The 21,331-nt window shown below is 46.5% G+C and overlaps 1 protein-coding gene across 15 annotated transcripts in view; it reads right to left on the bottom strand.

Annotated features, from left to right (window-relative positions):
• Positions 1-3,207: 3,207 nt before the first annotated feature.
• The window catches only part of DAGLA (diacylglycerol lipase alpha), a 78,095-nt gene continuing 59,971 nt past the window's right edge, over positions 3,208-21,331 (bottom strand). For 12 of the 15 annotated variants that reach the window (XM_068685471.1, XM_068685474.1, XM_068685476.1 and 9 more), the window contains 7 exons: positions 20,234-20,376; positions 18,547-18,615; positions 17,479-17,551; positions 16,270-16,466; positions 15,777-15,906; positions 14,578-14,759; positions 3,208-13,871 (listed from right to left, as the gene is read on the bottom strand). In XM_068685471.1, the coding sequence (XP_068541572.1) occupies positions 12,944-13,871; positions 14,578-14,759; positions 15,777-15,906; positions 16,270-16,466; positions 17,479-17,551; positions 18,547-18,615; positions 20,234-20,376 (1,722 nt within the window). In that variant the 3' untranslated portion in view covers positions 3,208-12,943. The remainder of the gene's footprint in view (positions 13,872-14,577; positions 14,760-15,776; positions 15,907-16,269; positions 16,467-17,478; positions 17,552-18,546; positions 18,616-20,233; positions 20,377-21,331) is intronic. The other 3 variants (XR_011097497.1, XR_011097496.1, XR_011097495.1) reach the window with 3 other exon arrangements.

Below are 21,331 nucleotides of genomic sequence, written 5' to 3'. Positions count from 1 at the left end.
GCTCCCACACTGCTGGAGGCGGAAGCTGACTGCTGCAGGCTCGCTCTGTTATCTCCTCTTGGCAAGAGAACGGCGCTGATAAATCGCTCGCTGGTTATTCATTAACTGCCAGAGGTTTGTTCCCAAGATGGAGAGAACACCACCATTGATTTAGAAAAAGGATAAAGGAAGGTCACCAGCGAGGGACACCCATTCTGGGAGACCTCTGCGCCCTGGCACCCCAGCTGCTGCCAGGAGCACGGGGGCTCGCACGAGCACTGCTGGGATTCAGAACAACCAGGGCAGAGAGGGGAGCATGAGAAACTTGAAAACTCCTTGGGAAGGTGGGAAAGGAGCTCCTGCTGCGCTCCTTTTCCTTTCTGGGGCTTTCCCCACGGAGTTCGTGCCAGTTCCCGGTACTGCTGAGGTCTGTTATCCCCAGGCCTGCACTCAGCAGCAGCACAGCAAGCAGCGGGAGCAGGCAGAAGGCAGCATTTTCGGGAACCCCTACAGAGGGCAGGTGCCCAAGGCAGGCAGCACAGTGAGCACGGGCACAGCACCCTCTGCTGCAGCTCGGCCGAGCGACGCGGGGCACCACGGAGCGGGCACACCAACCGCAGGCAGGGAAGCATCGTACGCCAGCTTCTGCATCTCCAGACAATCAAATCCAAGCTTGGCTGAGCCCCTGTGCTGACTTGCGTAGGAACAAATGAACTCACAGATGCTGGGCTTGCCTTTCAAGGAAGCTCTGTTACTGGAAGTAACAGCAGCATAACGCTGAGAAGGCAGGGAAATTCAAGTAGTTATTGCTAGAGAAAAGCATGGGTATGCGGAGGTGCTTGGTTTCAGAGCAATACATGCAGGCAACGCAGCCCTTCACTCTGTGAGTCTCACCCCTCTGCATGCCCAGCGCTGCTGTCGTGGCCTCACTCACCACCACCCACCGCTCTTCCATTTCTAATTTTCCAAGCTTCTCCTTACACCGGGGCAGGCTGACCTGACTCCTGCTCGCTTTGTACTAATCTGGCCTCATAAAACAAGCAGAAATCACCCTGCAATGGCAAGCAGCATCCCTGTGTTCTCTATTGTACTATTAATTGAAAGAACTAAGTTAGCTAGACACAGCACCTAGCTATAAATCCTTCCAGAGGTTCTTTTTATTTCCCTTAACATCCCTCCCAAGAAAGATCACTTGGTCAAGTAAGGCTTTATGTAATACAACTGACCAGACCATTACCTCTTTTGAAACAGTACAGACTAAATAACCTTTCACACCTTGAATTTTTAAAGCATACCTTCTGCACAATCACCTCCAAATCTCTGTTTCTTAACCTTTTCTTTTTCCTCTTTTCTAACTGAAGGACAACCTAGCACTTGAAAAAAAGACAGTGAACCAGCTTGTGAAGTGTTGCTACTGTGGTTGCCATTTAGGAGTCATTTAAAAATTAGATTAAAGCTTTAATTTACATATTTTCCATTAGTTGACACCCATTTTCTTTTCTTCCTTGGGAGTGCATCAGTCTGGTTTACAAATTGTCAGAAAAATTGTTTTCTGGTGTAACTCTGGATGATTTATGGGCTGCTGGTTGGAAAATGTTCCTCAATAAGCTGTAAATTTCTCCAACAGCCACCAACATACCAAAAAGCCAGCGAGTCATCTGGGAAATAGCAGCTACATCCCTCGCTATATCCAATAACTAAGGCTTTTTATAGCAAAACAGGTTTTAGAGCAACATCCACAGCGCCTGCTGGGTACACATTCATATACTTCCCCTCAGTATTAAAGCAGGCGCTCCTAAGCATGGATTATTCCATGTTTATACACGAGTAGTATGCAGAGTTTAATGTCTTTCTTTCCTCATGAGAGGAAGTGTTTATAGAAGTAATATCTTTTTATGAGACTACCTGATATAGTTATGAGCAGGGGAAAAAAAAAAAAAGCGAAGCATCAGCAAGCACTTACACATACCATCACTTTTTACAGGCATTTTTATAGGAACTCAGTAGTTCAGCCACCTTTGAGCTCTTAATTCCCTGATAGTACTTAGTCTCTTCAGGAACAACCACTGAAACTATTCCATGCAGCCATTAATAGGATTATTTTCTTCCAGGCATTCCTTTTCCTGCCTGTATTTCTAATGGTTGGTCAGAAAGCTCTCATTCCTCTGCTGAACCTGTTCCACCAACTTCCCATATTTCTCCTTCTCCCTCTAACATCACAGTCCCAGCTTTGCTTTTCCCTTTCTAGAATATATATAACTGTGGCATTATTCATCGGGAAACAGCACCAGGCCTTACAAACCTACACAAAGATGTGTCCCTTGCCCCGCAGGGCACTTACTGCCAAGCTTCTGTGAAACTTGCTCCCCAGTTTGAACTCACCTTCTTTGCAGAAAAATCCCAGCACCTTGTCACTTTCCCTACGCTATTCTTGCTTGCACTCTCCCTGCCGCTTTCTCAGACCTTTCCAAAGAATCGCCCTCACTCAACTGCCTTTGTTCACACTAATGTCTTTGCGTATGGCATGTTGAATTCCAGTACTTGATAGCTAAAAGCATCAAGCAGAAAAGAAATTGCTAGAGCTGAGTCTCCTGCTGTTTCCACCCTTGGCTGCAAAGGGCCATGCTGGAGCTAGTGACTGCAGCACAGAAAGGCAGGGCTCTCTAGGAGGAAAGGCTCTCGCTTATAGGACAAGAGGGAATGGCCTCGAGCTGTGTCAGGGGACGTTCAGGTTGGATATTAGGAAAAACTTCTCAGAAATAGTGGTTAGGCCTTGGAACAGGTTGTCCAGGGAAGCTGGGGAGTCATAATCCCTGCAGGTGTTGAAGGAGAGGTTGGAACGTGGTTTATTGGGCAATAGTGGTGATGGGTGGATGTTTGGACCAGATGATCTCAGAGGTCTTTTCCAACCTTAACAATTCTGTGATTCTAATGTAAGTGTCAAGGAACAGAGATGCTTCCCCCATTCCATCAAAGACTGAGATCCAGAAGAGACAGAGCCAGCGAGGAGACAAACAGCCCCCTTCAGCACCTGAAGTGTTCCCTAGAGCCTTCCAGACAGCTGTAGTGATGCACCAACACCTTAGGCCTTGACCCACTGCAATGAGAGAGCACAGTGTGGGTTTTTCCAACTCTCAAACTCACGCACAATCCTTTGGGACATGACCCCAGGCAAATCACAACTATCATTCTCCAGGTCAGGCTTGGGAACAGTCACATACACCAGTCATGCTTCTACATCCATTTTATACACAGTGCCATACAATATACAGAAAAGTTTATATACATATATCTTTATATAATATGCTATATTAATCTGTATCTTTCTTTACAGCAATATTAGTTTAGATCTTTCATACATAGGTACAAAAAGTCACATGAGAATGGCACATGAAGAGTGCTTTAGTTTCCTTGTAGTCTTCATGCTGGGGCAGCTCGGAGCAGGGATCTGAAGGGCAGCATTCCTGGGACAGGCAGTGCCCTGTCGGTTGAGCATGGGGACACAAGATCCTGTGCTGTTTTCCCCCTGATTGCATATGCAAGTGCTCCAGGTCCTGCAAGAGGCAGTCAGAGCTCCCTAGAAGGGCTGCTTCACCCATAAACACAAAAGGCTTTACCTATAAAGAGGCAATTGGGGTCAAAGAGTTAAATTCACAGCTACCCTAGAGTCTGAGCTGCCCCAGCACATGACGTGAGATAGGTGACAGCAGGCAGAAGGGCTTTTTCCATAGAGGCATTGGTGTCTGCTGAGAGAGAGGAGCGGGAGGCAAGGGAGTTGCTGTGTGCCACTGCTGCGTGGAGCGCCCCACCAGCAGACAGCTCCTGTCACACAGAGGCCGTGCAGCTGGGCTCCACCCAGCACGGCTGGCACTAAAGAGCACAAAAAGAGAAGGGAAAGCAGCTTCCCACAGCTCCTCAGGCCTTGCTGTCTCTGCTCGTTCACAGCCATAAAGGAGGAGAGGCAAGACTAGTGGCTGTCACAGCAGGACATGGCAGCAGACAACTGAGCTAAAGGAAAGGGTCTTAAAGGGCAGAGCGCTCCTCTCCTGCTGTCCCAAGCATGCAGATATAATCCCTGTTGACATTAGTAATTAAGTTTATCACAAAGAAAAGAAGGAGCTTGAGACTATTCCCTGGACATCACCTCTGCCATCAACTGCAGTGTTTGTGGAGGGAAAGCTGGGAAGCTGTGCAGCCTCAGCAGCCACAGCTGATGCCGCTGGGCCACCAGACAGTGAGCACTGTGGACATGCTGAGAACGGAGATAAGACCCTAAAAAAGGTGCCTGGTAGTGGCCTAGCAAGCACACCACATTGCGATTGCTTTGCGCAGACAAGCCGCCTGAAGCTACGCATCACGGCAGGACAGACGAGTGCCGCCCAGGCGGTCTGAGCGCTGCGTGATGCACGTGCTGCCCTGGGCTGCTCCCTCGGCCTGGTACTGCCAACACGCACCAGGTACCTCCAACTCTGAGCCATCAGAACTGCACAAAGCACCAGATGGAAAGCAGGGCAGTGGGATCCCATTTTAAAAAGAAAAAAAAATGCTAATGCTTGTTTCTGTGCTGCTGTGTTTAATGTTCTTGCAGAAATAAGTAGCCAGATGAAGGTTCCCTCATCAGACAGATATGCAGGGCGGATAGGAAGGTTCAGTAAGTGAAAAACAAAGCGCAGGGTGAAGTGGTGAGGTCAGGCCTCAAACACAGCAGTGACAGCTGCAAGAATGGCCGACCCTCCAAAATAGAGATTACCTGTGGAAGATGGCTGTTCCAGAACCAGTCTGGGAACATCAGTAAAATCAAAACTGCAGTGGACAGTTCAAAACGTGTTAGGTCCCTTTCAGCATAAGTCCTTGCAAAAAAATAAAAATTAAAAAAAAAGTAGTCAGATCTTGAGTAGAGGAGTTTTACTCCTGAATTAGACCTGAGAGGAAGTTTTACTCACGAACAGACCTGTTGGACACTGGCTGAGGTCACATACGCCACAGGTAAGAAATGCTGGGAAGTGCTCCCTGCCTACCGCACAGGAGGAGGCTGCAGGGTGACTGCGGTGCAGGTAGGAGGAGGCATCCTGCCTCAGGTCAGGCTTTGCTGCTGGCACTTGGAGATGACCTGAGCGAGCAGGGGACAGTGAAGAAATCCGACAAGTCCTAGCTGAGGCAGAAAGAGGGGGACCTGTAGCAAGGACGACTCTGAACCAGTCCCTGGCCACACCACATCTCCTTTCATACATCCAGAGAAGAAACACCACAAAGTGGGAGAGGAAGGTAGCTGTCTGATCCCAAGCAGGAGGCTGCACCTCAAGCCAATGGAAAACAAAGGCACAACAGGCATGAATTCAGGAAAATAAGCAGAAAAGAAACCAGCAACAATGGAAAGAGCAAAGTGCTTCCGGACAGCTGTGTGCGTTTCCTGGTGCTTTTTAGGACTGCAAGCCACTGTGACAAAACTAGGAACTGCTCCTCAATTGCTTTGTATTTCCAGCATGCAAGGCCTTTAGCAGCCAAAGTTTAGGCTGGCAGCATCCTCTCATGCTATGCACAGAGCATAACAGCTCTTAGGGAAGTGATGGATGCAGGTACAGTTGGGAGATGGTGAAGAAAGAAGAGCAGAAGTTTGGCAGCCTGCAGTGCTCCTGCCACACAAGAAAGCCAACAGCCTTGCTGCTCCGCAGAGAATACTGCCCTCCACACAGCAGGGAACTGTCATACAATGAAAGATTTCCCTCCTAAAACACTTCTCAGTTCTACCAACAGTTTATGAATTAGAAGAGTTTTGGTTCTGGGCTCACACACCTAATCCCCACCCACCCTGGCAGTGAAGGCCCTGCTCTGAACTGGAATATGAAACTCTGAAGCAAACCAAGCTCAGGCTGACCCCTGCCATCCAACCTGTCACATCTCACTGTTCCCTTCACTCCCTCTTCCCGTATCTGCAGAGAAAGAGCAGTGCTTGCCTCCCAGCAGGATGCGCTCTGCCTGTGACACGGAGCATAGCCTCCTCCACGCAGGAGCACCATGAGGGGGAGCTTTGGCACAAGAGATGCAGTTCTTCCCTAAATCCAGTTCTGCAGTTCAGTACTGAACGGGCCCTGAGAAAGGTGTGCAACAAGCCTGATTCAGATAATGCTTTCCCAGTGCTTCAGAGGTGCATACTCCTTCAATTCAGAGCGTGTCTGCAAAACAACTGCTGAATTTCCAACCCTCCCTTTTGTCAAGCAGGTAGGGAGGCACCTGTACACTGCAGACAGGGAAGAAGCTGATGTTTCACCTGCTAAGAAACACATCCCTGTGAAATCTTTGTTTTTACACTGAGCTTTCAGGTTCAGTGTGTTAATTATTCTACCATTTTCCTTTCACTTCCTGGTATTTCTGTAACTCATTACTTCTGCTGCTACAGAACTACCAAGGAAGCATTCAGACAATAAATATTTACTCACCCTATGCTTTTCCAATGAGAAAGAGGATTGCAGAGATTGTCTTTAGACTTCCTAAAGTGAAGAGGAGTTCTGAGAGTCTGTTGGCAGCAGCATAATTAAAAAACAGCTCAGCAAAAATCCAGCTTTGGCGGGGTAAGTTTAAACAGCAGAAGGGATAACAAGTGACAGCATAGAAGGATTGTCAGCAAAAGGCATCTCAGACTTCAATTGTCTGAGCAGAAAGAAGTGTAATGCTGCAGAAGGGAGGAAAGCTGAAAGAGCTATTAAGCAAAAAGCAAAGCTGCTAGGTTTGTTGAGGACCAGAGGCTGTTTTAAATGTCTGCCAGTATTTGCATTACATTTGGAGACTTTCTAAAGGTCTTTGAAAACTTTTCAAGTATTTAAATGTAAACCACTTCATTGGCAAATTACCAGCCTGTGTGGCTTAACACGGCTGCAACTACTGCCTGCAGAAGGTCATCCCTTTAAAAAACAACAAAAAGAAAGAAAGAAAAAGGAGATCAAATACTACTGCTACCCTTGCTGCAAAGCAAGAACAGCTGCTGCAGCCACAATGTCCTCTTACTGCTGAGGGAAGAGAATATTCCAGCAGTGGGTGTGCATAAGCACAGCGTGAACACGGCACCAAGCAGAGCTCCAGGCTAGCCAGTCCCTGGGTTCTGAGTCAACACAGAAGTGCTTCTGCTGAGCGTGGAAATGCAACAGGGTAGGCTAGAAAGCCCTCGTGAGAGCTGGATGTGGTCAGCACTGACAAGTATACGCAGTACTTGCATGTGCAAATGGCATCCAGCAGAAACAAGCAGGAGCTTGTAGCTCAGTAGATAAAAGACACCCCCACGAATTTCACTACACTTAGAAATCCATTTCTTCAGATTGTAAGATCCATGGAAGAGCCCAGGCACTGTTTGCAAAGGCAGGGTAACACACATCCAGTTTTGCTACCAGACCTGACAAGTATCCTAGGAAAGCGGCAAGTATCAGGGTGCCAATATGATGAAAGGACAGAACGTGCATTTGGGGCCGGCTGAGACTGAAGCTCCTCTTCCCTGTCTTCCTTGCAAGGATATAGCTATGAAAGCAAAGTTCTAAATACAGCAACACGTGCGTTTCAGCAACAATGAATATCAGTTAAGTGCATGAAGAATATATTACAAGAGGACATTTTTACAACTCAACAAGATGCTCTGAAGCATGTAGAGATCTCATCACTCAGTCTGAAAACAGGGTGCAGCAAGGATTAAGATGAATTTAAAACTGGGAAGCAGTATTAATCAAAACCATGGAGAAGCTCCAGAGAACATTAAGACTGAGACCACTGAATCCAGAGCAGCAACAAATCAAAAAGACACCTGATAACAAAACAAAATCATCCAAGATATTTAAGGGAAGATTTTAAAAACCCTCCTTATTAGGCCCGGATTACAAACACCGAAACTGAGCAGAGGGCAACCTTAACTAGGAGTACCTTAAAAAGTACCTAAAAAAATACCTAAAAAGTAATGCCATGTTCATTCATTTTGCCGGGCTTCATACACATCAGCCCTGTTCTCTTTCCTCTGATGGAGACCAGGTACAGAGTAACAAAGGACTCCTGCAGCAGGAAAAGCTCCAAGGAGCATGTGCACCAAACACACTCGGTGCTTCTCCTTTCTCATGTGCCCTTGTTCACTGGCAGCAGCAACTACTTCCCACTTAAATCTTACTGCTGCTTGGGATCTGCTGCTGCTATTGCAATTTACCTAACAAGATCATAAAAGCACATAAATGGGAACCTTTGGGTTTGAATACCTGTGCTCACAACTAGCTTTGGCAGCTCAGTCCACGGTAGAGAGCAATGTGTGTCATACAACTGCAGTTTAATTTGAATAAAGTTCTTAAAATTGCAGAAATTATGAACAAACACTGAAATGAGTGACCAGAAACAAGGTAAGCAAAGCTGGAGATACCACATCTGCATCTAACAACCCTCTTGGTGTTGAGAATGCTTTGACCTTCCTACATAGCCTCATCTGCCACAGAAGGCAGCAGCCTTCTCAAGTGCATCAAGAATCCTGGGAAGACACACAGCATCTGGAATCCCATTCCCCCGTGTTTTGGGTCATCACGAGATCATTGGGGATAGCTTTTTAAGTGGTGCTGCCAAGGATGTGGACTAAGACACCACTGACACCATCATCCCGAGATGGTGTAACCACAACAACAGGTAAGGTAGCTCCTGGTAACAGGAATGGAGAAGAGGAAAGGTTAGAGAGACAGCTTTAGGAGAAAATGCTCGTACCAAATGGAGAGGGAAGCTCCACAGAGAAGGAGAGGGGATAATGCTAGGTTTCGGGGAAGGGCTGTCCTTTTGTTTAGCGCTTGTGCATATTAACACAGCAGAATCCTGCCTATGTTGGCACCACTGCAATTAAAACAATAATAAAAGCAATTATTGTTGATGCAGAAGAGCCTCCAAAAAATGCAGCCAGCCAGCATTACATGCTAAGGGCTTGGTTATCAAAGCTTCCTAGAATATTATTAGAGATTTTCTTCCACATTGGACACACCCAAAGGGGTTGGAGGGCAGCCTGTAGACATGAAAACCAGACAGCAGTACCAAACCCTCCACAACCTGTGAGCAAATTCGGGGCAGGGTCAGAGGCTGTTCTCTAAGTTGTTGGACAGAGTTCAGACAGACACCTAGCTAACAGCCCTCCTTGTTGCCCCCGAGTGTTTCAAGGCCTTGAGATCACATTCCACTACTGTCTGCTGAGAAGATCAGGAACAAACATGCCAAGTCCTATTCTTATGCAGACAGCTCAAATCTGCTGCACCAGGGGATGGTGGAAAGATTGTGCGAGGCTCTTTGGCAAAGCTGCATTGGTGTATATTGTTTCACTTACTATGCTTTGATTTTAAGGTGCACAAAACCCACTCTCTGCTTTCCAGGAACCTGGTGGCCTTAGCTCCACTCCTCTGCCAATAAACCTCAGGGGATTTAAGGATGTGCTATTGAAATGGGTGAACTATTGTCTGTTTTACTGAGGTTCAGCGTGTCAGGCACTACAAGCTGCTCTTCCAGCACTGCCTCCTCATGGGGTGGAACATCCCACCGAAATATCAGGGAAGCATACAAACATTAAAAGGCACAAAGCTTAAGAGCAGGAACCAGAAGCTGAGAGATCAAGAAATCTGAAGAAGCTTCTTGTTTCCAAAGACAGCTACACATCAGAGTGGAGGGAGGGCAGAGAAAGCAAGCAGTAGTATGCAGTAGGAATGAAGGAGGTAGCTACAGGTTTAGCAGGCATTTGTACCTTTCCAGATATACTTTGTCAGGATGGAATAGAAGACCAGCCTGTCCAAACAATCCTACAGCATAGGAGGGAGAAGAATGAAGACACTCAGTCATTTAAAGCAGAAATAATGCAAAGAACATGGAACTACTTAGCAAGGGTTTTTTGTGAGGACTGGAAACAGATCTGTTTGTCAATAGAGTAATGGAAAACAGGAATCACCCCCAATGCAAAGCAAGTAGAACTTTAACTTTGAGGTCTCTCTTGTACCTTTACTGCCTTGGTATATGGCAAGGCCAGGTCACAAGCATTAGGCATTTCCAGGCTTTTCAAAAGAAGCCTAATAATCACAGAGCACAAAACAGAAAAATCCAGCATGCCAAGCTGTTTCCTACCACAGCTGGTCGGGACAAGGTCACCCCATTCCCCCAGGATGCAGTTCCAATGGCACAGAGAAGGAAACATTCACACAATGATTGTGTTTTCCAGGACATAAGGGAGGTACCCAGGTCAGAAGTGACTTTCTAGTGCAATATTGCGACCCATCGCAATGGGTTGCTATTGAAACAACTTTTTCTTAAGAGGGAGGTTATCCACCTTCCTCACCTTGAGTCATCTCCCCACCATCCTCGGGTAGGGCACCAGTAGTTCCACCTAGTCTCAGAGAGACTTCTCCTAATACCTCACTGCCAGGGACAGAGATGATTCTTTCATCAATGTTTGTAAAGTGCTTTGCAGATATAATGCTCTGCCGAAGTGCTAAGTGTTATTACTCCCCACCTTCTGCCAAAAATTAAAGGCAGAAGAGAAGATTGAATCCTTTTCCCCACTGTACGTGCATGTCAGCAGTCTGCATTGGGAGCTGAGCTAGCCTGCTAGCCTCAGTCTCCCCATGCTTCAGCTCCCTTTCCCCTCAAAACTACCCAGTTCATTGTACGTATTCCTGGACACCACCTGTTTAATGCTTCTAGGCTATCTGCAGCAGTTCAGCCTTACCCTGTTGTCTGCAATAGTGGATGACCTGATGGCACTTACACAGCTGCTCTGTGTGAGCTCTTGAACTATACAACCTCTCAGCAAGGGAAACACTGCTCTGTTCTGAAGGACCTACAAAACAAAAAGTAACTTCTTGCTGCTCAGAATGAAATGTATTTTCTTTTACAAATTACATTGAATTCAGAGGGACTTCTTCCCTCCAATTCAAGACTGTATAGAAGAGGTCCCCTTTGGAACCCAAAGCACAGGGACGATATTTTACTGCCCGTTTAACAAAGTCCCTGCAATTCTAGAGGCCCTGTAATTTCTAAGGAGCAGGGGATACAGTATCCCACATTAAATGGAGTGGGAGATCAGCACTTGGACAAAGTCCAGTTCGTTTCTGTGCACCTGAAGTCATTTACATCAATGCACACTGGCTCTAAAGGGCTCCTGTTCTGATGTGCTGGTATTTGATACCACTCGTGCCTGGTTTGTGTGGCACCCAGGCCAGCAAAGCCCTGATCCACCACTGGGGCTTCCAGAGGCCACTCAGCAAACGCAGCCAGAGGCTGAGGGATACCGGGTGCCCAGGGAGTTGTCATGAACCAAGCTCCTGGGAAGCACAGCATCCTCCCACAATGGAAACACCACAGCTGAAGAGGGGGAAGTAACATCCCTAGCATTATAGGGATGTTAAGAGAGGATTTTCTCTTCCACTGAGGGAGGACAGAGCTCCAGTGAGACTGACTGGTAGCTCCGCTGAGCTTTGATATGAAGGTGTTTCGTCAGTTAAAGGATTTCACCAGGTCACAGTATGTTTAGCTTTCTAGATAGGTAGTTTCTTTCACGCTTCCACCATCAGAAATTCACTGCTTAGATAGCTCTAGCAGGCTCCTCTGTGCACCAAGGCTCTGCACAGCAGTGCTCAGGCAGTTTTGCTAATGACTTGGTCCAGCTTTGTAACACGTTGTGCAACAGGGAGGTGGACAAGGGACACACAGCTTCCCCCAGACTCTGATCCTAGGGGTTCTCCCAACACCCTACTCCACTTCAAAAGCAGGGGACTCGCAGTCATACTTGTGCACCCTCTCTCCCCCTCAGTCGCCAGAGGGAATGGCACAGGAAGGACAGAATGAACATGCTTCTTGCCTAGAGAAAGCCTCCCTGTTTGCTTAATAAATACCTTCCATAAAGCTTAGCAGCTCTGTAAACATACAAGAAATTTCAATACTTAGTAAAAGTTCATCTTTTCCCTGAACTCCCAATGAGAGAGGCTGGCACTGATCTGTGATTACTGCATACGGGTGGTGTGAAGACCCAGCGGGGTCCAGGAGAGGCTCCCAGGCTCCGCGGGGAGCTAGCAAATAATGCTGGGTGCTGACAAGCCTTTTTTAAATATTTTTAAGTTGATCCATCCATGAAGCTCCGAGATGAGAATCCTGTCAGTCCTGTAGGAACGTCGCCAGCTCAGAGCAGTCCAGGGAACTGAGAAGTGATGATGATGGCATCCAGGAGGACTCTTTCCAGCAAAGGAGGGACATGGCAGAGGGCTTTTGGCTCTTCAGAACAATTTCCTTTCCTCTCAGGAGCAGCCTGGTGGTCATTGAACACAGAAGTACTCAGGGGAGAGAAAACAGTGCCAGAATGATTCTTGCTGTGCCTGGCCAGGGAAAGGGAGGCTGCATTTGGGGAGAATACAGCCCCAATGGCTTTAAAACAAGAGTGTGTCCTAGGAAAGCAATCCCCGTGGAAGTGTGACGAATTGGATCTTGGGCCAGATCCGACATGGTAGTGCAACAGGGCCCAAAGTCTCAATCCGCTCATTTCCAAAACTACTGAAACGGTACCAAGGGGGTGATCTGGCCTGGCCCCCTTGCTTCTGTCTATCTAATCCTCAAGCTTCAGAGAAGCTTTACCCCAGAGGACTCCCTGAAGCAGAGCATCTCGCTCCCAAACTCAGCAGGTGCCCTTGGGCAAGGAATCTGCCTCTTCTATGAAACGAGACAGGCTGAGGTAGGGAACTTGCATCTACCTTTACTGACTCAGACCCTCTCAGTGTAGCAGGCCTCGTGAGGCAATGCTCCTTATCCCAGCTATACGCATGGGACTCGAGCACAATCCATCCTCCAGATAGTGTGCCACCACCGTGTCACCCCAGAAGGAATGTTTCCAGCTGTCTCCACCGATCTGAACTGCCTGATGACCACCTCCTCCAAGTATTATCCCAGCACGCAGCCTACGGGATCAGCTCTCAGAGCCGCACCCCTTTGCCCTGCACTAAAGGGCAGAAATCATGAGGTCCTCCTGCTTGGCAGGGCTGGTTACATGCCCAGTGGGGGTGGAAGTCCGGATTTTGTCAGTGGCCAGGCACTCCTGGCTGCTCACGCCTGTGGGAGTGATGTCCATGAGTTCTCCAGATGAACTAAGGGGGAAAGAGGGTGAGACAGAGATGCCCGACGAAGGATCTGTTGAGCCTGCAAACAACCTTGGGGGCTTAGGGACTAGGTTGGGTTCATATTGTGCCCTCAACAGGATCTCCTGATCACTGACAGACTTGGGCATCTCTGCAAAATCACTGGAGCTGTCAGACACCATCATGCAGTAGATGTCCTGGAAGGAGCTGCTTTTGCTATCCAAATTGAAGAGGCTGTCTATGAACTCAGCAAACTCCAGCACTTGGGGACTAGGAACATCAGTGAGCCGTCCGTTCTGGAGGGACAGCTCCTCACGAGGGGCTAAGGAAACACGGTCCCCCTCACTGCTGGCCCCCTCCTCGCTGCAGCGTCGCTGGGGGGTAGTGCCACCACTGTTGAGTGCATTCTCGGGGGGCTGAGTCTCCTGGGAGTGCTTGGAGAGGCTATCAGCAGCCAGCAGCTCTGTCCGCGAGCTGAGGGAGGGGTTCTCCTCAGGGATAGCAGGGTCTATATAAAAGCAATGCGTCTCGTCCTTCTCCATGACAGCATGGAGGCTGGGAGAGCCCCGGATGCTACGGAAACCAGAGGAACGCCTTGAATCAAAGCTGTAGATGGATTCATTGTCAGAGAGGCTCTCCATGGTTGCGAGAGGAGCACGTCGGTCCTGTAGCTCCACAGACAGACGTTCCTTTGTATCCAGGAGCAGCAGCTCCACGGGGTCTTTCTGCACAGGAGAAAGTGGCTTTGTCTCATAAAACCCCTCCAAGCTAATTTCAGAATGGGACTTGCTCCTGCAATGAGAAACAGAGACAACATGAGACTGCATTACTCCTCAGAACCAAAAGCTGCCAGAACAGCCAGAGGAACTAAGCCTGGGGCACAGACTGCAGGGCACAATTCTTACAGAGGGAAAAGCAAGCAGGAATGCTTATGGCAATAAATTGCAAGAATACACACAAAACTGTTTCACTTTACAAAATTATAAAAGGTATAAATGCCTCTTAAGATGGCCTCCTGTTTCTACCATGATTCTTATTTGCTCTCCAACCACAAACCATCTTAGAATCATAGGATGGTTTGGGTTGGAAAGGACCTTAAAGATCATCTAGTTCCAGCCCCACCACCATGGGCAGGGTCACCTTCCACTAGACCAGGTTACTTCACTCTCAGTTTCTTGCTTCCCTGTTTCGTCTGCATGGTGCAACTCCTTCCCCTGCAAGCTTCGTCTTTGTGGTTCCACAGAAAATCCCACTTGCTTTGATAAGAAAAGGAAGTTTCCGTACCTTCAACTTCTAGGTTCCCCTGACCTTTCTGCACTAGCAGATTCTTAAGCAACACAAAGGATCCTTTTTCACCTAGCACAACACAAGACATACTGAAGCAAAGTGAAAGTCCCATACAGACAGCCCTTGGATCTATTCTTCCCACTAACATCAATCACAATGGACCCACAGGAGAGCCAACGATCCTACAAAGAACTCAAAGATGTAGTCTTACTTTGTACTGCTGTTCCTTCTGTCCACTGTTATGGCTCCAGTTCCAATCTGCACTGAGGGTCCACTAGGCAAGGGCTGACTCTGGAAGATCAACTCCGGGGTGAGATCCACTTCTGTAGGACTCACCATCACTTTGGCAGCGGAAAGTAAAGCTGTTTTCCCCTTATTGTAATTCTCCAAGACCTATAATAAGGCAAGCAAAGGAACAATAGTGCTTCACTGGAGATAACTTCGCTGTTCTTAGCTCAAAACTTCCAAACTGCTGGATCTGCCATTGGTTCTTACTGAGGTGTTCCGCAAGCACAGAGCAAAGTCTTGACATAAATGATTATATCAGTGAATTTTGACATACTCTATCCTGTCAGGATGCCCTGCTGGGAATCCAGTGCTGGGGAGATGCCCAGAGATGCTGGCAGAAGCAGCTTTCAAACCAATACAGTAGAGAAGATTTGGCTAACTCTCTATGGCAGAGCTGCATGGCTACAAACTGTAGTTTAGGAGCAGAGACTCTACAACCGTTACACATAAGCATAAGCTCAGCCACCCTGCAGACTAACAGAGCAGCTGCAACAGTAGCGTGGAGGACTTCTGAAATACCCCATGCAGCTGCATGCACAGACATCCAGTGCTGTCACAGCTCACTAAATTTCACTTGAACTGCATGCTGTAACAGGCAGCTTTGAGAGAGTGAATCGAACACCACCCAACCTCACATTATTATGGCATTAAAATTGGAAATAGGACCTAGTTTGGGACTCTGGGCATTGGGACTGAAATCTACATTCAATTTCCAGACCTCATCACATTTGACTCAAATAGCTTGCACATAACTGGCCCAGAGTACAGTCTTCTTTTCTCTTCCCCCACGAAGGGAAAGGTATTGTGTATTTAAACAGCCTGCTCTCCTGGGTGAGGACTACCTGAAGGCCTGTGATAAGGCACTGGTGTTATTAGGGCATTTTAAGTGCTCTTGCATTACAAATGAATAAGCTCAAACCCCACTAAAGGGATTCCTGGCTCTCCAGCACACACACAGAACTTTGGCTCTGTGAACATTTCGTGTCTACAGCTCACCTCAACAGCATCATCATGCCAAGCCTTTCCTGCCCAAACCCAGGCCTTCCACACATTCAAGTCAAAGTCCATGCTATTGAACTGAGTGACCCCTCCCTGCCCCCTGATCCCATTTTTCAGCATTACCTTGTTGAGCCCTTCCATGACCACGTATGGGAGGTGTTCGTGCAACATCGCTGGTGAGATGATGACTTCATTAAACGCCTTATTGTCACCCCAGATAGCAAAGTAAGTGGGATCCTCTTGCTCGCAGCAACTAAAAGAGGAGTTGGGATCCAGAGGAGAAAATGGGGAGCAGGGGATGAAAGAGCAGGCCAATGTTTTGGCATGCAAAAGCATGAAACAGAAGGTTACAGAGACAGAAAAAAACAACAGGAGGAAAAATAGAGGGAGGAAATATTAAATACACATGCTACTGCCGTTGCTCTAAAGCACTGCACTAACAAACAGCAACACAAGTGTCTTTCTATCCTCACAGCACGGACACAATCACTGTCACCGTAAGGCAGTGAAAAGTCACCTCCTTCATGGATGGATTGCTCTCTTGGGAAGTCTTTTCCAATAGAAGTTTTTCAACCCCCCATCCATAGGCTGACTTCACAGCTCTGCATATACTCACCAGCACTGCTCTGCAGGATGATTGTGCACCACGTGGATGATGCGGCCAGGCGGGTACAGCGGTGTGCTTGCAGACAGAGCAATAGTCAGATCACTGGGATGGGTCCAGAGGCGATTACTCGTTACTGAGTTTTCTTCTGTCTCTTCAGGGAGCTCTGACTTGGGTATGCACTTGGTAGCACCCACAATGATTCGCCACTGTCCAGCACAAAGGAAAGGAAGGAAAATATGGAGAAAATTATCAGAGAAAGAGCCATCTCACCAGACACTATAGGTAGTTTTATTTAAACTGAATACCTAATATCAGAAAAGAGAAAAACAGAGCTCATGCACCTGTTGCTTGAATAGTAAACCTAGAGAGAGATAACACCCTTGCTCAGAAAAATTACTTCTCTCTCCCTTCCTTTCACAATTTTAACTTTAAAATTGGCAAAATCTTGTCCATCTTCTTTTTGCTGGATGCTTTTGTAGAGTTAGGGATCTACAGCAAACATATTTGTCCACCAATGGATAGCTTATCTTCCAGGATAAACAAGGTAGACAGAAATTGAATATTTAATGTACCAAAAGAAGCAAGACTACAACTTATGCAGACAAAAATTCCCTTAATGTCTTTATGCATAAAAAGAAATCCTAAAATCTGAAAAAATGCCAAAACCCACAGAATTCTATCAAGAAAAGCATTAGCTCAGTTTTTTTTTTCACCCTCAATTGATCATTTATATAATATTTTACCCCTAAGAATCTTCAAGTCTTATGCTTTTCCCACCTCAATGTAATAGTAAAGAAGACAAAGGAAGAACAAATTTACGCATTTCTCATCTCCAAAACATTAACAGGCCACTTGTCCTAGAAGGGCACTGCCCAGAGAGCACACAGCAATGCCCAGAAGTAGACAACTGTTGCACTTCCCAGCCTGTTACCATTTGTTGTTGGCCCCAAAAAGCTAGGCTTGGAACAGAGTCTTGAAAACAGGCCAAGATTAGAAAGCTTCCTGCTCTGTTGTTTTAGACATGTAACAGTGAAGTTACAGCACATTAGCCAGAATTATCACAGAGCTACAACTCCGCCTGCAGAGTGTAGCTTCTAACCCAGACCTCTCTAGGCGTCTTCTTGCTGTTGCCATCACTCCTCTGGTTATGTGACACAAAGCTATCATCATCACTGCTCAGACGCTTGCCTTCATAAGTCTTTTAATCTTCATTCTTACCTTTGGTTTGTTACTCCTCTGAAGAACATCCAGAAGCTGACGGCGAAATCCCTCCAGCTGAGAGAGACCAATTCTGGAAAAGAGGAAGATGTGGTTACAACAGCTGGGCAAAGAACAGCAGGCAGGTAACAGGATAGTAGAGACATACAGCACAGAAGAACGAGAAGTTATGCTACAAAAGAAACAACAATGCCATAACGTAGATCACTCCAGAGGTGAGTTGAGGCATCACCCGGGACCAGTGAGCAGGGTAAAAGGCCATGGAAACCACTGTGACCACAAACAAGTATGAAATGCAATAGCAGACTCAGAGTGGTGAACGCACATGAAAGGTCAATGATGAGATGAGGGAAATGAAGCAATCAGGGAAACAAGTGAGCAAGAAACAAATGAAAGATAGCACAGAGCTATACAACACCATTAAGCAGACTTCAGGATAGACAGGATTTTGTTATACAAGTTAACAAGAGGTATACTGAATATTGTAGTAGTTTTCCTCCACTGAACTCTACATGCCTAATATTGTACATAGAGAATTTACCTGAAGTCACACAACAGGGCTGAGGTAAAAATAAAACTCTGGTTGTTTGGCTCCTAGTTCAGTGCCCTGTTTACCCCCCTAGTTCAGGGGAATATGTCACAGCAACAAGAGGTGAGAAATGCCAAGACAAGAAATGAAGGAGATGACAAGAAATCAGCACATGTAGTTCAGGGCAGAGTAAAGAGGTCTGAGATAACACAGACAACCAGAAGGATGGCATTGACACATCAGACACCACCATGAGTATTATTACAGAGGCTGGCTATTCACCTTTTTCTATCATACAGGCAACTGATGCAGAGATGGGGAGGGATATGCCTATAACAAGGTGTGTGAAACACCAACATAGGCGTGCGGTAAAAGATGCAGCAGTACATGTAAACTAGGAAGACAAGTGAGAAGCATATAAGGATAGGTAAATGAGGACACAAGACAGGTATGATCTGGGTGTTTCTGAAAGGAAACAGGTGACTTTGGTAGAGAACAGCAGATATTTAATCAAGAAATTTGGACACTTCTCAACTTGCCTGGGCACTAGATCTTTGCCAAGCACGACTGCAGTCACAAACTCTTTTGAATACTCCATGGCATCCTCACTGGAAGAGAAACAGGACCAAGAAGAAGCAAACAGGGTTTCACTAGCAGCAAACTGCACTTCATTCCCAATTTGCCACTGGTACCTGAGAAGTTACTAGAAGTTACTAGACTACAGTGAACCTGGGTCATAAAACACACAACCCAAGCTGCTCGACGCCCTCAGGACTTGCACGCTTTAAAAAGACGAGCCTGATATTCACATCCCATGCCCCAAGCAACACTGCTCTGTAAGGGTATAGCTCAGATAGCACAGCTCCTCCTTTCTTACCTGTGAACAGCTCTGCATATACTTAGAAACAGAAGTTTCTCTAACTCAACACCTCATAGCAATTTTCCTGTGCTTTGGGAACAGCCAGGTGACCAGAGAGGAAGAAGATATTCCATGCTCTTGAGACTACTCTAAAAAGACACTATAGTAGAACTAAGATGGCCACTTCCTGCAGCAACCTGAGCACCGAGACAAAAGGGAATCAAAGCTTCCACTCCACGAGCTCATTCTGCAGTCAGCTACCTTCTAAAGACTTTTCTTCTGAATCAGTCACCAGGGGTAGAGGCCACCAGCACCACTGACCTAGAGATGATCCTGGGCACGATGCACAGTGCAACAGAAGTGTGGCAGTCAGAGGCACCTCCTGGAACTCAGACAGTTGAGGTGGCACAGTACTGTTTGGCCTGTGCTATCAAGGGAACTCAGGAGGGAAAGCTCTGAGCAGAAAGCTAAAAAAAACTCTCAGGAAACATTCTGCAGAGCAATTCCTCTCTAGCTGCAGATGACTAGACATTATTGTCACAACAAGGCTTGCTAATGTCCAGAATCATTAGCAGGATGGTTAAAATCCATGGGCTGCTGCTGGAACATGATGCAATAGCTACAAAAAGAAGGCTGTAATCCATAGGTCCTTCTAAGTGCACTCACAGTACCCATCATGACTGGAAAGACCTTATTTCACAAGTGGGATGTTATTTGGCTGCCATATAAATAACATGATCAGCAGGTCTGCTCCAGTTTACAGCAGGAGAAACTCACAATACCTCTCTTCAGACATCTGAGGCAGCTACCCTAGATTCCCCCTACAACCAAAGGAGAGAAACAGGCAACAAAGCAGCACAACCTCTCTGACCTATTTTAGACACCCACTTTAGAATGACAGAAATCACACTCTGGAAGCGCCAATTTCTTTGTCAGTTGCAAAAGGAGCCCAAACTGATCTGATGTTTGACCAAATGTAAATGCCTCCATCTCCCATTCTGCACACCTATTCACAGAGGATGGGGAGAGGACACATTGTCACTGTGCAAACAATAAGCAAGGAAAATGCACTCTGTCTACTCAACTTGTGTTTCCTACTAGTCAGGGTTAAATAAGAGCTATAGAAGTAAACAAAGCTGAATATTTGGGAGTGGTCACCTGTGATCATATCCTAAACTCTAAACTACAGCAGAGAACACGGGCTGCCAACAACTCTCAGGTCCTATAAATTGACACTACATTTTTCTACGTGCTTCTCAGGGCAGAGACTTTCTTTTATTGCTCATCAGAACATCACAACCAGGATCTTTCCAGCTACAGCTACACCCCCCACACCCTGTCACCAGACCTCCTGACCCAACACCTACCTCAGCAGCCCACCTGGGGGAGAATAGGCAAAGCACTTCAGTGACGGGTACTGTGGACGCAAAAGGAAGGACAGGATAGCAGCTGTGCCAGCCCCTAGGGAATGGCCAACCACAATCAGGCCATAGTGTTTTGTTCCTCTCCCCTGAAAATGAAAAACAAAAGAAATTGAAGTCAGACCAAAAAGAAACTTGACAAACCTCTAAATCTGTTCCTTTCCCCAGCTTCTGAGTCTTTGCTATATGTGAGCACTCCACATTCCAGCTAAACAATTCCTCCTTCAATGGGAACTAGTTATATCTTGAAACAGGAACACAGTTTTGATTTACAGTGGTTCATCTATGTCACACAGGAGCTGGGCACAGGGCACATTCCTGTCTTCCAGTAGCACTTGTTCTGAGGGGACACAGGAATTCATTCTCTCCTACACTTCCATGAGTCAGCATTTGATCTACTGCGTCTTCCCTGGAAAAAAAAAAGGAATGTACACTCAAGTTGGTTGAGTTACTTGGAATCTGATGAGTTTTGTTCCTCCTCAGATCTGATAACCATCTGAAAATATTTGAGCCCAGACTCACAGATTAGAGGTCTCCTTGGTTCTAGGAATTATGACTTGCTCTCATTAATTTCACTGATTGTGAATGCTGAAAAACAGAAATCCTAACCTGCAGTTGGAACAGCAGTCTTTTGAAGTTCAGATGTTCCCAACAGCTGGCAATTGTACAAGTAATTCAAAGACAAAACTATTCTCTAAAATTTTCTGCTGTTCTTGTTATTCAGAGGCGAGAGCACTAGGCATGGCTTAGACTCTAGAAGTTCATTAAGACAATGTTTGAGAAACTTTGATCTTGTTTAAATGCCAAATATCAGAGTTCTGGCCATGCCTTGTAGGCTTTACACAAGGACAGAGAACCCAAATCCTACTCTCCACAGTATCTGGTCACCACAGCTGTGATTATAGATTTCTGCATAAGGTGAAAAAAAGAACACAGAAAAAGCCACAGGAAAGAAAGCTCCTTGTATTATTTTACTTCAAGACCACTTTTAAGTCAACATGCCTCCTATAGTCAGTGAAGTTGAGGTGAATACTGGGAGAGAAT

This window comes from Anas acuta, chromosome 5 (genome assembly GCF_963932015.1).
Source record: "Anas acuta chromosome 5, bAnaAcu1.1, whole genome shotgun sequence".
Classification (NCBI taxonomy): domain Eukaryota; kingdom Metazoa; phylum Chordata; class Aves; order Anseriformes; family Anatidae; genus Anas; species Anas acuta.
This window is presented reverse-complemented; position numbering and strand designations above follow the sequence as displayed.